The 15768-nt window shown below is 36.1% G+C and overlaps 1 protein-coding gene across 6 annotated transcripts in view; it reads left to right on the forward strand.

Annotated features, from left to right (window-relative positions):
- Positions 1-15768, forward strand: part of Ralyl (RALY RNA binding protein like) — a 698968-nt gene that overhangs the window by 619703 nt on the left and 63497 nt on the right. For all 6 annotated transcript variants that reach the window (XM_069990998.1, XM_069990997.1, XM_069990996.1 and 3 more), the window contains one exon: positions 4437-4609. In XM_069990998.1, coding sequence (XP_069847099.1) covers positions 4437-4609 — 173 coding nt within the window. The remainder of the gene's footprint in view (positions 1-4436; positions 4610-15768) is intronic.

The following is a 15768-nucleotide window of genomic DNA, read 5'->3' on the forward strand; positions in this document are numbered from 1 at the left end:
GGTAAGAAGAAAATGATTAGCTATGAAAAACTATAAAGTTTAAAATAAACCAGCATAACATTTTTTAAAGAAATGAAATTACACAATTATTCATAAAATATAGAACCAGTTGCTTTGTTTCAACAAGATAATAATAGCATCAAAATGGCTTGTTAAACTGCAAAGTGACAGTTTAACAAACAAGATGTGCTTTCATGCATAATTTTGCTCATTAAAGGTATCATTGTTTGTGATTATAACATTTCCCATTGAGTCAACGAAAAGTCTATGCCAACTGCATATTATGAGCTGATTGTATTTCTGTGACTCATATGAATCAATTATCAGTCTAATTAACATATTTTTCCTAAACCCAGATAATTTCACTCCTTTAAGTTAATGAAAGAATGGATGAGAATACTTACAGAATTATTTTGTATTGAAATATATTAATACATCACTTATTTTGAAGTATACTATCAAAGGAATTACAGATGTGTCATAATTTGATACAAAAAAGAGAATAATATACTATGTTTAAACAGAAATAAGGGGTGATGTCAAAGCCAATACATTAATTTATCTTTGTAATATACTTATAAAGATCAATAATGATGGTTTTTGCATAGACAATTTCTCTATAGCAATCAAGCAATCAATATAGATTTAACTCAAGGACAGTTTTGATCCCTTTATGACATTTGTGTGGTCTTTACAGTTTAAAGTCACATTCATAAATTTTTTTCTCATTCAAGAATACAGCAACTCTCTGAAGGCAATGTTTTTATTATGATTACCTTTCAGGAAGAAAACTGCAGTTAATAGGATTAGTAACTGGCAGAAATATAGATCTCATATCTTACATCCTAATACTGAGTGATGGTTTGGGGCTCATTAAAAAGTTTCTTGATAACTGACCTATATTATTCCTTTGAGATCATAGGCAATAGTTATCTGTATCATCCCCTTTGAGTAGAGTAATGCCTTTTTTAGAGAATAAATGAAATTTTCAGGTATCTTAAGCACTAACAAGAGGGTAAAACTATATTATAGCCTATGTTCTGGGCTTTGGTTGAGCAAAGCAGAGGAGGGACCACATTAGAAAGACCAGGAAGTCATTGTAGATTACAAAGATAATTGAAACAAATTGACACATAAAACTAATTGCAGATTTTATATATGTTAAATCTGGCCCTGCTTGGGTCCTTTTCAAATCTCCTAAGCATTCGTGGTCAGAGGTTTCTCTAGAGAGAGAAAAATAGAGGAATATTAATTTTAATATCCAAAACAAATACTTGTGAAATCATTAGAGAAGAACTGGATATCCCAGGCCAAATAGGTTTTTCTACCTATTAAAACAAAATGATATATACATTTATCTAATATTGAGGCAGTGGCTTTATATATATTTTTATATTGAGGCAGAGTTATAAAACTCATGTCATTTTTACTGTATAGAATTGTAGTTGACCCATTGCAGAACTCTATTTTTCTGTCTTTCTTAAGGCACCAACACCAAGTCTTGAATATCAGAGCATTTTAAATAAACACCATAATGACCAAGAGTGAAGAGCTCAGATGATAAGTCAAAAAAAAAAAATACACCAGAGTTAGAAGAAACAGAGAATCAAAATCAGAATAGCCCAATCCATTTTGCAATGTAGAGGATCACCAAGAGTAGAGGCAACAGAATAGATCAGGTGGCATGTTCCAAGATACAAGATTCAAAACTTTTCACTGCTCAACACTGTCTGTCCATCAAAGCTTTTGCTTAGTAGAAACTGGTTGCAGGTGTCTGGATGGGTAAACCTAGGAGATAGAGATTTACAGTTGTGTCTGACCTGTATCTTTTGCCCAATTTTCCTTTCTTTTAATCTAGATACCTGGAATACCATATCTAAATTAAGCCAACACCTTTTAACTTATTATTTCCCTTCTTCATTTGGATGGTAATTTTCTAGATTGGGGGGGGGGCGGGAAAGTCAGTTAACTTATACAAAAACCACTTTATAGTATTCACATGACAGTCTATACTAAAAGTTTCAGATTTATCATGGAAAAAAAGAATTTATACTACTGAACTTGCTTCCCTGAGCATACTTTTAAGTGCATATGAAGATTGAAGATATAACTGCCTTAGTTATAAAGTTATAAAGAGTAATCTAAAACTTCTATGTTGCTAGAACAACCCAATGGAAAATGTAGTCTCCATATATGTGAAGTAAATGTGTTTCTCTTATTATGCTAGATTTGGGTGATATTATGATGCCAACAGTAATTGTTTTTAGCTTTATTCTATCTGAATGAAACCAAGCCTGATTACTACCAGCCTTTTCACTGCCATCCCCTGGCCTGATCAAGCCTCTCATTCAGAGCTTGGCGTTGCTGGTGCTGTGACTACAATATATTCACAATGAAGAGCACACTGGCACGTTTTCATATGTGGCAGTAAACATTTATGCAGTCTTTCCTAGTTTGCAAAGTTTTACCAATGATAAGCTATCAGTCCTCATAGTAAACCCAGATGTGACTATGATAGTGATTGTTTTCATATAGATTTGAAAAGAATGGCTTGATTTACTTAAATATACATTATTAGAGGAGAATCATCATTGTTGTAGACACAGGAAAATAGATCTTCTTTGGATATTATGTTTTATTTATATTAGTTATACACACTCATATATGTATACATATATATATATATATATATGTAAATGGTTGTTTTCCTTTTCTTTTCATATGGGAAATGAATATCCCAGACTCATTGTTCCCTATTTTCACAAATAAATGACAATAAATGAGTGCAAAATTCAGCATCTTTGAAAACTCATCTTAAAGGTAGAATGGTGTCTAATAAAATAAGAGTAATCAAAATTAGTGAAAAACAAGCTTTTTTAGTTTCATTTCTTCTTTATTTTCTTTTTAAATTTTATTTTATTGTAAAGATGCTATACAGAGGGGTTGCAGCTACATAAGTAAGGTAATGAATACATTTCTTGTCAAGCATTGTTAAGATAGTCATAAATGCCTAGGAATAAGTTAGAGAAGGGAAAATATAAGATGATTTCATTTATTCAATATTAAGTACTTCTCAGAGCTTTCACAGGAGATGAAATGCAACCATTAGGGGAAATAATTACTATGCCATCCACATGATTTCCATGTGGATGGACTTCAACAGAGTGCCAAGATCCTGGGTATTCAAGGAATTTTGTTAATGTGGAGTACAGCTTTGCTTGTTGAGCACTTATTATTTGCAATTCACTATACTAGCAACTTGATTTATTACACAAACCATGAAAGTTTAAGCAGTAATTATCCGAATTGTATGAAAGAGCAAACAGACACAGGAAGGTGGTTAATTATCTCCCCTTTGCACAGCATCACAAACTCATTCACTAAGCAATAAATTTTAACTCTGAACCTAGATTGTCTGATTCCAGCACTGGTATTCTTTTTCTTTTCTTTCTTTATTCTTTTTTATTTCCTTTTCTGGGGCTTAAACTCAGGGCCTAGGCACTGTCTCTGAGCTTCTTTTTTGCTCAAAGCTAGCACTCTACCACTTGAGCCACCGCGCCACTTCCCGCTTTTTCTGAGTATGTGGTACTGAGGAATCAAACCCATGGCTTCATGCAGGTGAGGCAAATACTCTATCACTCAGCCACATTCCCAGCCCAGGACTGGTGGTATTAACCATGGAAGTTAACCACATGTAACAATACAAGATTATCAAAAGATTGCTCACATAATGATTAAACCACTTGGATGACAACCAATTTATTATTTGTGTTAATCTCAGTGAGTTTTTCTTTTATCTTTGTGTGTGCAGGTGTTATCTTTTTACTTCAATTTGAAATGATCAGTGAGATTTCTCCTTCTTCATTTCTTGCATGAACAATTTTTCTGTTCAGAATTACTTTTGCCTTTATATGCCTTTGTTTTTCCCTCAGAGAGAATATCTCTCTTAGAACTAGGAAAAATACAATAGTGAGAAAGATCTGCTTATGTAAATACTTAATTACATACTCTCACAATCATAATTCATAATTTCTGCTGATTCCATTGAAAGATAGATGTGCTTAATTCTTTAAAAAATGCATGTTGGCAGGAAACTCTGTAGGACTCATGTCTCCAATGAACCAGCAAAACAGCTCAAAGTGGAGCTGTAGCTCAAATAGTAGAGTGCTAACCTTGAGCAAAAAAGCTCAAGGACAGCACCCAGACTCTGAGTTCAAGCCTCTGGATGGAAAAAAAGAACATGTTCCCAAGTAAATATACATAAATATATGTACATACTTTATATGACTGAATAAATTCAATTGAAAAACTTCTTTTCCTCTACATTCCTATCACGGTTAAAGAGAGTTCCCCTTGATGGATTGTTTTTTCATGATTTGTCCAAATGACTCATGAGCAACCCAAGGTAGTAGTCATTTGCTTTTTCCCCTCCATAGAAGCTCAGAAGAAGCAGTTGGAAGAGACTATAGAGCTGATCCAAGAAGAATGTGTGTCAGAGAATGCAGATCACTCTACAGAGGAGCCTGCTGAAGGAGGGCAAGATCCAGATGGAGAAGAGATGACTGATGGGATAGAGGAGGACTTCGATGAAGATGGGGGTCATGCACTGGTAGGAACTAAATATTTGGTGTCCACATCCCTAGGATAACAGCAATACCATGGTAACAACACATTCTTTCTAAAATAAGGATTAAAGCATCTGTGGCTTCTTTCTTCTTATATGCATATTTTTAATAGGACAGCAGGATAGTGCTTTGCATATAATAAGTGCTCAAAAACATTTTGCTAATTTGAAGTATGAGGGTATAGATGAATGAATATTAGGTGTAACTGAAGTCACAAATTACTTTCTTTCCCAAGTTTCTCATTAGAAATGAAGTCTTACATTTATACAATTAGAAATAATTGTGCAGGATGTAGCATGCTGGTGACAAAAGATCGTTTACTGCAAGATACAGACTCCTCCTTTAGTAGTCTCACTCGGTGATGGCAATTATCTATCCTAGTGGTGTGCTCAAGGCAACTAGTTCTTGCTACAATTTGCTAACTAAGATATACAGGAACTATGGTCAGTTTACCACTTTCTGTTCTGCCTGATACAATGTTGTTAGGATTTGTGAATTTAGTTTGTCTTCTTTGTTTACATTTTACTTTTCCAATGTATTATAATGTTCATGTAATTTTACACACCCTTCCTGCATAACTACTTCAGTGATTTAATAAATACAATCCAATGAGGCCATTGTGTCTCATATTTATCAACCAATTGAAAATGGTGTGGGCTGACGTATCGCTCAATGGAAAAGTCCTTGCCCAGCAAGTAAAACTTTCCAGGTTTGAAACTCAGCACCATTAAAAAAAAAATCCCTTCTTTGCCAGGCACCAGTGGCTCACACCTGTAATCCTAGCTGCCTCAGGAGGCTGAGATCTGAGGATAACGGTTCAAAGCCAGCCCAGGCAGGAAAAGTCCCTGAGACTCTTATCTCCAATTAACCACCAGAAAACTGGAAGTGGAGCTGTGGCTCAAGTGGTAGAGTGTTCACCTTGAGCTGAAGAGCTGAGAGACAGTGCCCAAGCCCAGAATTCAAGCTCCAGGACCAACAAAAAGAAAAATTGTCCAAGGTTTGGTGCTGTTGCTCATGACTATAATCATAGCTCCCCTGGAGATTGCAATACAGAGGTCTCAATTCAAAGCAAGTTTAGGAAGAAAGGTCAGTGAGATTCCATATCCTATTTACCAGTGAAATAGCAGGGCATTAATGGCTCACACTTATAATCCTACCTACTTAGAAAGCTGAGATCTGAGGACTGATGTTCAAAGCCAGGAAAATTCCATGAGTTTCTTATCTCCAATTAACTACCCAAAATGGGAAATGGAGCTGTGGCTCAAGTGGTAGGGTGTTAGCCTTCAGCAAAAGAACACAGGGACAGTACCTAGATCCTGAGTTTAAGCCCCACAATGAACAAAATAGTAAAAAGCCAGGCTGGAGTCAGGGCTCAAGTAAAAGTATCAGTGGACAAACCAGCAAAGCAAATGTGAATTCTTAAGTTCAAACCCAGGTATCAGCAAACAAAAGCAAGCAGGCAAATTGAGCAACTCTGAGTACATAGACAGAAAGACAGAGACACAAAGAGACTAACTCTTACATATCTACAATGTATAATATGCCAGGTAATATATTCCAGTGTTTTAACACATATTAATGCTTTAGTAATTTTGTTGTTCTGATTATCAGTAATTTTAAAAAATAATTTTACAGAATTCTTCATTGGCTTCTAACAGTCCAGCTCTGTTTAATTGTAATGGCACTTTCATTTAAGCTTTTCAAACATGATAATCATCTCTATTTTTTTTTAAAAATACCCCTACGGTGTTAGTAAATAATATATATTTTAGGATTATAATGAATTTTGGATTCTACTGATCAAAGACTAAAATGAACTAAAAACAAATTTCTCAGGTTATCCTTTGACAGGATTTTAATTTAACATTCTAATTTATTCAGCTCTTTCCAATCTGATGTGTTTCAATATTCTACTGGGATTGGTTTTCCAAGATTTTATGTTGCCATCTCCAAGGTTACCTCTCTGTCCTTACTTTAATTTACTTCTCAGCAAGATTTTACATAAAGAGTCCCTCTCTTCTTTTCAGAGACTTTCTTAATCTACCAATTGCTCATTCTCAGTTTCTGTGCTAGTATTATTCCCTCCATGCTACCACTTTAAATTAGCAGAGTAACTCAGGACTATATCATAAGCCACCTTCTCTTTCTACATTCTTTCCCAAGGTGATCTTGTCAAATAATGTAGCTTCAAATATTCCCAATACACTAGAGGTGGCTAAATCTACATTTCTATTCCTAAACTTTTCCTGTAACTCTCAGATCAAATACTCAGCTGCCTATGGCCATAAAGATCTTCAATGAATATCTGAAACTTAGCATGGCTAGAAACATTCTTGGATTTTTTCCCTAGCTATCTTATTTTTTCCCACACTTTTCCATTCTGTCTATAGCATCACTATCCACTTAGTTATTAGAACCAAAAGCATAGAGTTATTTTGAGCCTCTGTTCTACCTTAAAGCCATAGCCCAAAACTAGTTACATTACTACAAATACCCTGACATAAGCCATCAACTTTTCTTTTCAAACTCTTCAATAATTTCCAATCAGTTTCTTGATTCATGTTTTTGTCATACTCAACCCAAATTTACCAGAAGTGTAACGATCTTTCTAAAAGTAAGCCAAGTGATAGTTGTTCCTGCCTATAGTCCAAACTCCTCAGGAGGCTGAGATCTGAGGATCATGGTTCCAAGCCAGCCCTAGAAGGAAAGTCCATGAGAGTTTTATCCTCAACTAACTATAAAAAGCCAGCAGTAGAGCTGTGGCTGAATTGGTAGAGTGCTCACCTTTAGCTCAAAAACTTAGGGAGAGCTCCCAGCCAGAGTTCAAACTCCCAGACCAGCAAAAACAAAACAGTATAAGTCTAGGACAAGTAAAAATGTTCAAAAGCTATGTACATATGACAAATCAAGTAAGATGATTTAAGTGAAATGAACCCTAGGATATGGATACAACTGTTTGTATTTCTTGCTTGCTATTGTTTTTAATGTATTTTAAATGTACTATGTGATTTTTTTTGTTTCTTTTGTATGTTCTTCCCCAAGGTATAACCCCTGTTTTCACTGTGTTTGATGTTGGTGCCCTGCATCTTGTATATACATTTCTCTAATTTGGGGAGTGGAAGGGAAATAATAAAATGCTGAAATAAGTATACAGGTTGACCCATTGTAACAATGAGAGTATAAGACACTATGTTGAAAATGAACTTTACACCTTGGAGGGGGGAGGGAGGAACTGGGGAGCTGGGGAGGGAAGGGATGGTAGGGGAAAAACAAAGGAAGAGGTAAGAATGCTCAATAGGAAATGTACTCATTACCTTACTCATGTAACTGTAACCCCTCTGTACAGTATTTCTACAATAAAAATATTATATATATATATATACACATGATGATGATGATGATGATAGAGAGATCAGATAACCACATGCATTCCCTCCTCTTTTTTATACGGTTAGCAGAGTGAGTTTATTTGGAAGTGAATAGAAAACTACAAAAGAAACTAGTGGAGCTCTCTCAGAAAAGGGACGTAAAGAGAAGTCCCTATTCCCTTTTAAAAAATTCTATAATTATCTTCATTAAATCCCCAAGTATATGAATATAAGGTGTAATGATGATAGGTAAAAGATGCCAGTGCGAAGATAAAACTTGATGGAGAGAAAGAGGGGAAGTCTGAAATACTAAAGGGAAAGGAAAGTAGCACTCTTTTTTTAATTAATTTATTGATTTTTATTGTGAAAATACTGTACAGAGGGGTTACAATTACATGGGCAAGATAATGAGTACATTTCTTATCAAGCATTATTGCCGCCTCCTTTGTTTCCCCTTCCCATCCCATCCTGTCCCCACCCCCCCCACCCAACTCTCCTCCCCCCCCACCAAAGTTGTAAAGTTCGTTTTCAACATAACAACTTGTACATCTCATTGTTGCAATGGGTCCACCTGTATCCTTAGTTAAACGATTTGTTTTTTCCCCTTCCTCCACAAATTATACCAACAACAAATACAGTGAAAGCAGGCGTTATACCGTGGGGGAGGGACATACAAAGCAACAAAGAAATAATCTTATAAATGTGTTAGAAACAATCCCATGAAAGAAAAAAACATTTAAATACATATCTTAGGGTTCATTTCCCTAACATCAACTTAACTGGCCTTTTCTGCTTGACTCCGACATATACTAGTTATTGCAAATAAGGGAAACCATAGGACCTATGTTTCTTTGAGCCTGGCTTACTTCACTTAATATAATTTTTTCCAAGTCTTTCCATTTCCTAACAAATGGGGCAATGTCATTCTTTCTGATGGAGGCATAGAATTCCATTGTGTATATATACCACATTTTCTTGATCCACTCATCTGAGGGGCATCTGGGTTGGTTCCATATCTTAGCTATAGTAAATAATGCTGCAATAAACATAGTTGTGCTGGTAGCTTTAGTGTGGTCTTGTTTGTGATCATTTGGGTAAATGCCCAAAAGTGGGATTGCTGGGTCATAGGGGAGCTCTATGTGGAGTCTATTCAGAAACCTCCATACTACTTTCCAAAGCGGTTGAACAAGTTTACACTCCCACCAACAATGCAGTAAGGTTCCCTTCTGTCCACATCTCCTCCAGCATCTCTTGTTATTAGAGTTCTTGATTATAGCCATTCTAACTGAGGTGAGGTGGTATCTCAATGTTGTTTTGATTTGCATTTCTTTTATGGCTAGAGAGGTTGAGCATTTCTTCATGTGTCTATTGGTCATCCTTCTTTCCTCTTCAGAGAAGTTTCTCTTTAAGTCTTTAGCCCACTTATTTATTAGGCAGTTGTTTCTTTGAGGATTTGTTGTTGGGGGATTTAATTTTTTGAGTTCCAGGTATATTTTAGATATGGGACCCTTGTCTGTTGTATGACTAGTGAAGTTCTTCTCCCAATCTGAGGGCTTTCTATTGATCTTGCTAGCTATGTCCTTTGCCATGCAGAAGCTCTGCAATTTCATACAATCCCATTTGTCCAATCTAGTAGCACTGTTTTGTAGATGTATTTACATATGAAAATTCTTCCACTACAACCATTGTAATTCTAAAGCTTTGCGGACAGGGATTTGAAGAAGGCCAAGCACAAATTATGTCATGAGTATGAGAAGGCCTGGTCAGTCAGGACCCCAGATTCAAAGAAAATGAAAACATTTGAGGAAACTAAGATGTAAAACATATAAGATTCCTACTTTGTTAACTGTATACAAATTGATAGTGTTCATAACTAATTTAGGTTAATGACCCAGGATTAACAGTAGTATTTGCAAATTTTGAAGTCTCCTAAGCCCCTCCAACTTGAGAACTTACTGAAGTAATTATCCCATATCCTATACTGAGAGTTGCTGATTCCACATGCCAAGAAGAGTCTAGTTGGTAGCTCAAAGCGTTCCAAGAGGATGGAAAGGGAGCAAAAATTGGAACTGAATTAACTGAAATCCAACAAAATGACATATCAGGCCACTGTAAGTGGTAGGCTCCTTGTGACCCAGTGAAAAACTCTAGACAGGAGCATACCTACTGTTCATATACATCTAATTCTAAATATCCACTTAGAGAAATTGACTTTTGAAATCTATTATACATAATCCAGGTGTTACAAAACATGCAACAAAAGCTAAAAAGGTTTTTTGAGTGAAATGTGTGAGAAAATTGTTTATCTCAAGTAGCTTAGGATATTACAGAGACACCACAGACTCTCTTCATGTGTAAGAGACAGGCTCAAACTTCCTTGTAAGAAGGACAGTGAGGCTAAAAAAAAAACATTTATACCTACATTTTATATGCGTGCATAGAAATCAAGATGTGAATTAATTGAAAATGATCTTTCTACATTTATATACTATGCATATACTGTCAAACCATTACTACATTCCTACTGAACCAAAGTTTTAGGCCCTTGTCTCAAACTCCAGACCCAGGTAAAAAGCCATTGTTTTTTTTTTCAGCAAAAGCAGTTTTGAAGTACCTGTTACACTATTTTTAATAAATCAGTTAGCAAAGATTTATCAGTGGGTCACTAACAGAATGGCACTGGGACTGGAACTATGAGAATAAAAAACAAAAATTATATTTTATTTCCTTGAAAGGATATGAGCTCTGAAAATAAAATGCCTGAACCAACAATGTAAAACAGTGTACTTAGAGGAAGAATAAAGAGGTAGGTATAACTTATAGATAAGAATTACCCAGAACTAGCATGGACAATAAAAACTTCTTAGTAGAAGTTAGATTATTATTTTATCTGAAAAAAACATTCAAATTAAAGAAACAGCATTGATATTGTTAAGGAATGTCATCAGATCATTTAATGAAATGTGTTAAAAGTACAAAATGCACTAGATGGTAGTAGACAGGTAGATAAAGATTTTTTTTATTACTAGCAACTTCACAAGTAACACATTTGCATTTAAACTCATTTATTCTCTTTACTCACGTCCATCAAATCTGTCCTCTTATTGAAATTAAATAACACAATCCAAAGTAGTAGCAGTCTCTGCCATAATGGAAAAAATATTGAAAAGTAAGTGCTTACATATACTGCTATCTCAACAGAAAAACAAACTTTTCTGCTTTTGAAAGAGGCTCCTATGTAAACTCTAGAATGTGAGATGGTTGTCAAGTATATTATGGAGCTTTGGGAAGGATAATCCAGTGTTTCCTAGAGCAAAATTCTCTTGGTCAACTTATTTTGATTATCTTGTATGCTTTCTGAAAATGTCAACACAGACCATCTGAGGAACTAGCCCAGGAATCTGAACTGTTATTAGAAAGAAGTATGAAACTATAGAGTTATACCATTCATTCTGAAAGGAAACGATGCACAGACAAAACACGTATACAGATTAAGGAGATTTTAGCCCTTTTAAATTCTACTCGTAATGACTTTTGTTTTTAATGTCTCCACACAATCAAACAGGCATTATCTAGTAACAATTCATAGTAGAAATATTTTAGGCAATACAAACTGAGTGAGTACTATACATCTTTCATGATAAAAATACTAACTTTATATCAACCCTTTAATAGCTGTACTACCTAGCTACTCATCATACCTCTCCCCTAGTTATTTCTTGGGGAAGGGGCTGTCTCAGGTATTGGCTTCATATTAGAATAACACAGCTCAAAGCCTAAAATATGAAGTCGGCCATTAAGAAAAACAACCACTGGGTGCTATGGGTCATATCCATCATTCTAATACTCAGGAAGCTAAGAGTTGAGAGTCATGATTTAAAGTCAGCCCAGGCAGAAAGGCCAATGAGACTTTTTTTTCTTTTTTGTTCCAATGAGACATTTATCTCCAATGAACCTGCAAATTTCCAAGAGTGTAAGTGTGTCTCAAGCAGTAGAGTGACAGCCTTCAGCAAAAAGAGTATGACAATGAATGCAAGTGCCAGTACCAGCATAAGTAAGGGAGAGAAGAACAAGAGGAAGAGAAGAAATAGAAGAAGAAAGAAAGTATAAGAGAAAGAGAAAAGAAGGAGAAAAAGAGGGGGGAGAAGGAAGGAAGGAAGCAAGCAATCCTGCCAGCCAGCCTTTTCCATTAATGTCTGAATTTTGTGTGTGTTGGTACTGGTCCTGGGGTTTGAACTCAGGGCCTGGGCACTGTCCCTAAGTTCTTTTTGTTCAAGGCTAGTGCTCTACCACTTGACCCATAGCTCCATTTCTGGCTTTTTGCCAGTTAATTAAAGGTAAGTGTCTCACAGACTTTCCTACCAAGGCTGGCTTTTAATCACAGTCCTCAGATCTCAGCCTCTGAGTAGCTAGGATTGCAGGCATGAGCATCAGCATCCAGCAACCTGAATATTTTTTAAATAACACTCTACCTCTGCTCTTAAACCTCTATAGGGCTTTCTCTAAAGTGCTGCCACTTTGGTCCTATAAAGCTTAAACCAGGCCATGTCATTCTCATTAAAACTCCCATAACTGCCTCCCTCTCTCAGAATGAAAACCAGACCTGGAAGTGACTTACAAAACCCTGCATGTTCCATATTCTGCCACTGTCTGAACTGACCTCCAGTTCTCATCTGCACACCCCATCTCATCCATGTGGCACACGCCATTCAACCATTCAACCATTCAACCCCTGGCAGCAGGCCCTGGCATTTGATGAGCATCTGAGTATAGAGAGCAGTAAGGTAGACGCCAGAGCAGGAAGGAACCTGGTATTATGCAAATTTTTCTAGCTCATATTGTAATTAAATTGGGAAATACTCGCATGCAAGAGAGAATTAGAATGCATTTCACACCAGTTGTCTGATGCAAATGCTTTTAGAGAAAGACAGAAATAGCATTTCTGTATATAGAAAATAAAATACAGGATAGTCGTTTCAATTTGAACTTCAGAAGGACATTGAATAATTTTAATATAATCACATTTTATATATTATGAGATGTAATTATTACAAAAATAATTTTACGTCTCTGAAATTAAAATTCAACTGGCTTCCTACTACATTTTACCTGGCAACTCTACATAGACAAAAGATTGAATACTGCCTGGAACAAACTATTTTCATTTTTTATAATATTATCTGTGAAAATGTAATATAATATTCACCATAATGGATTGGTTGTCGTGGTTGTTGTTTGTGGTATTAGAGTTCAAACCCAGGTCTTCCCACTTGATAGGAGTTCTCTACTGAAATGCTTCCTATAGAAATTTTGTTAAAGTATAACAAAGATACTGCATCGACCACTTAACAAAAAAAACTGACATAAAAAAGCAAGATCATTGTAATAAGACTCATTTGTCTTAGTATATTTCTGTTTCTATAAGAAAACATGGCAGACTGCTTAAGTTATAAAGAAACAAAGTATATTCGGCTCCTGGTTCTAGGGACTGGAAAGTTTGAAAGCATGGTGCAAGCATCTTCTCAGCAACTGGTGAGGAACTTCTCTGCATTATAACATGGTGGAGAGACAGAACAAGCCTGCTGTCAGCTTTCTTCCACTTTTTTTTCTTTTCTTGCTTTTTTTTTTTATTTAGTCAGTCCTGGGGCTCAAACTCAGGGCCCAGGCACTGTCCCTGAGCTCTTTTTGCTCAAGGCTAGCACCCTACTTTGAGCCACAGATCCATTTCCGGTTTTCTGGCAGTTAACTGAGAGATAAGAGTCTCCAAGACTTTTCTCTCCTGGCTGGCTTTGAACTGTGATCCACAAATCTCAGCCTCTTGAGTAGCTAGGATAATAGGCATAAGCCACCAGCACCCTGAGTAGCTCAGGTTTCTTGTCCTCAGTTTATAAAGCTGGTGTTACCATATAGGGGATCCCAATCTCATGTGCTGATCTAATTCTAATGAGCTCCCAAGGCATTACCTCCAACTACAGTTAATATATTGATTTCAGGATTAGCTCATTTTGTAAGTGAAGCTTTCAATATAACATTACGTAAGTTTTTTTAATGTGGAACTTGTGTCCTTAATCAGCCTAGAGTTTATTTAAAAAGTACTTTTTATTTGATAAGAAAGCCTTCAGGAAACTAATATAATCTTCTGAGAAACTTCATACTTTGATTTCATCTTGTTGAGTTTGTCTTTGATTTAATAGTTGCTGGTTTGTTCAATTCAGAAAGAATTTAAGCCCCTTCAGCTTTTTAAAAAGATATTCAGACTATAGCTTGTGATGATATGTGGGTTTCATCTCTACTTTTTAGCATAGATTTTCCCTCATGTGATCTGACCACAAATTTGACTGTTTTTAAACAGTGAAAACCCTTATGTATTTTATTTTCTTTAGTCATCCAGCCATGTATTCATTAAAATGGCAAGAACTCTTCTTTTTTCCTAGTTTTTATTGTAAAGATACTGTACAGAGGGGTTACAGTTGCACGAGTAAGGTAATGAGTACAGTTCCTATCACCCATTGTTACCCCCATCCTTTTCCCCTACTATCCTTTCACTCCCCAAATCCCAGACTCCTCCCCCTTCCCAAGTTGTAAAATTGGTTTTCTACATAGTGTCTTGTACGTCACATTGTTACAATGGGCCAACCTATATCCTTGTTTCAGCATTTTGTTATTTCCCTTCCCCTCCCCAAATTAGAAAAAATGTGTATACAAGATACAGGGCAAGCTGGGCACCAGTAGTCTGTGCCTGTAATCCTAGCTACTCAGGAGGCTGAGATCAAAGGATTGTGGTTCAAAGCCAACGTGGGCAGGAAAGTCTGTGAGACTCATCTCCAATAAACAATTCAGAAAACTGGAAGTAGTGCTGTGGCTCAGGTTGTAGAGCACTAGCCTTGAGCTGAAGAGCTGAGGGACAGTGTCTAGGTCCCGAGTTCAAGCCCCATGACTGATAAAAAAATTTCAGGGCACAGAAATCAAATACAGTGACAACAGGGGTTATACTATGGAGGAAGAACATACAAAAGAAACAAAAAAAATCACATAGTACATTAAAAACAACAGTGACAAAGAAAAAACCTCTTGTGCCCCTATATTGGGGTTCATTTCACTTAGCATCAACTTATGTGATCATATGTACATAGCTTTTGACCTCTTGCTTGTCCTAGACACATACTAGTTATTGCAAATAAGGGAAACCATGGCACCTATGTTTCTTTGGGCCTGGCTTACTTCACTTAATATAATTTTTTCCAAGTCTTTCCATTTCCTAACAAATGGGGTGGTGTCATTCTTTCTGATGGAGGCATAGGATTCCATTGTATATATAAACCGCATTTTTCTTTTTTTTAAATCTACTTGCTCATTTATTACAAATATAACTAAACCATAGAATTATGAATGAGTGGTTGGAACAGGACAACCAGACTTTGAGCACAGGTGCTTAGTTCAATGCACTATCTACCTATCTACTGTTGTGTGGGATCATGGGAAAGCAGGTTATACAAATGGAGGACCTAGGAAAGATTTCTGGATCCCATATTGGGAGGAAGGAGGTCGTGGGCATGTGCAAGTTCAAACGAAGAGAAAAACACTCATCATCCAGGCTGCGAACCCTTATTAAGCTACAGCACCAAACCTGGGAGAAGAGTGCTGAGAGAATTTGTCCCAACAAAGCCTTGTACAGTTCTCACTAGAGAAACCACAAATAAAAGTAAATTGGTATTTTGTTGAAATGACATTGACAGAAGCAATTACCAATATGATTTAACATGAATTTTATCTAC

Source organism: Dipodomys merriami, unplaced genomic scaffold (genome assembly GCF_024711535.1).
Source record: "Dipodomys merriami isolate MVZ:Mamm:240054 unplaced genomic scaffold, mDipMer1.0.p SCAF_4, whole genome shotgun sequence".
NCBI lineage: Eukaryota > Metazoa > Chordata > Mammalia > Rodentia > Heteromyidae > Dipodomys > Dipodomys merriami.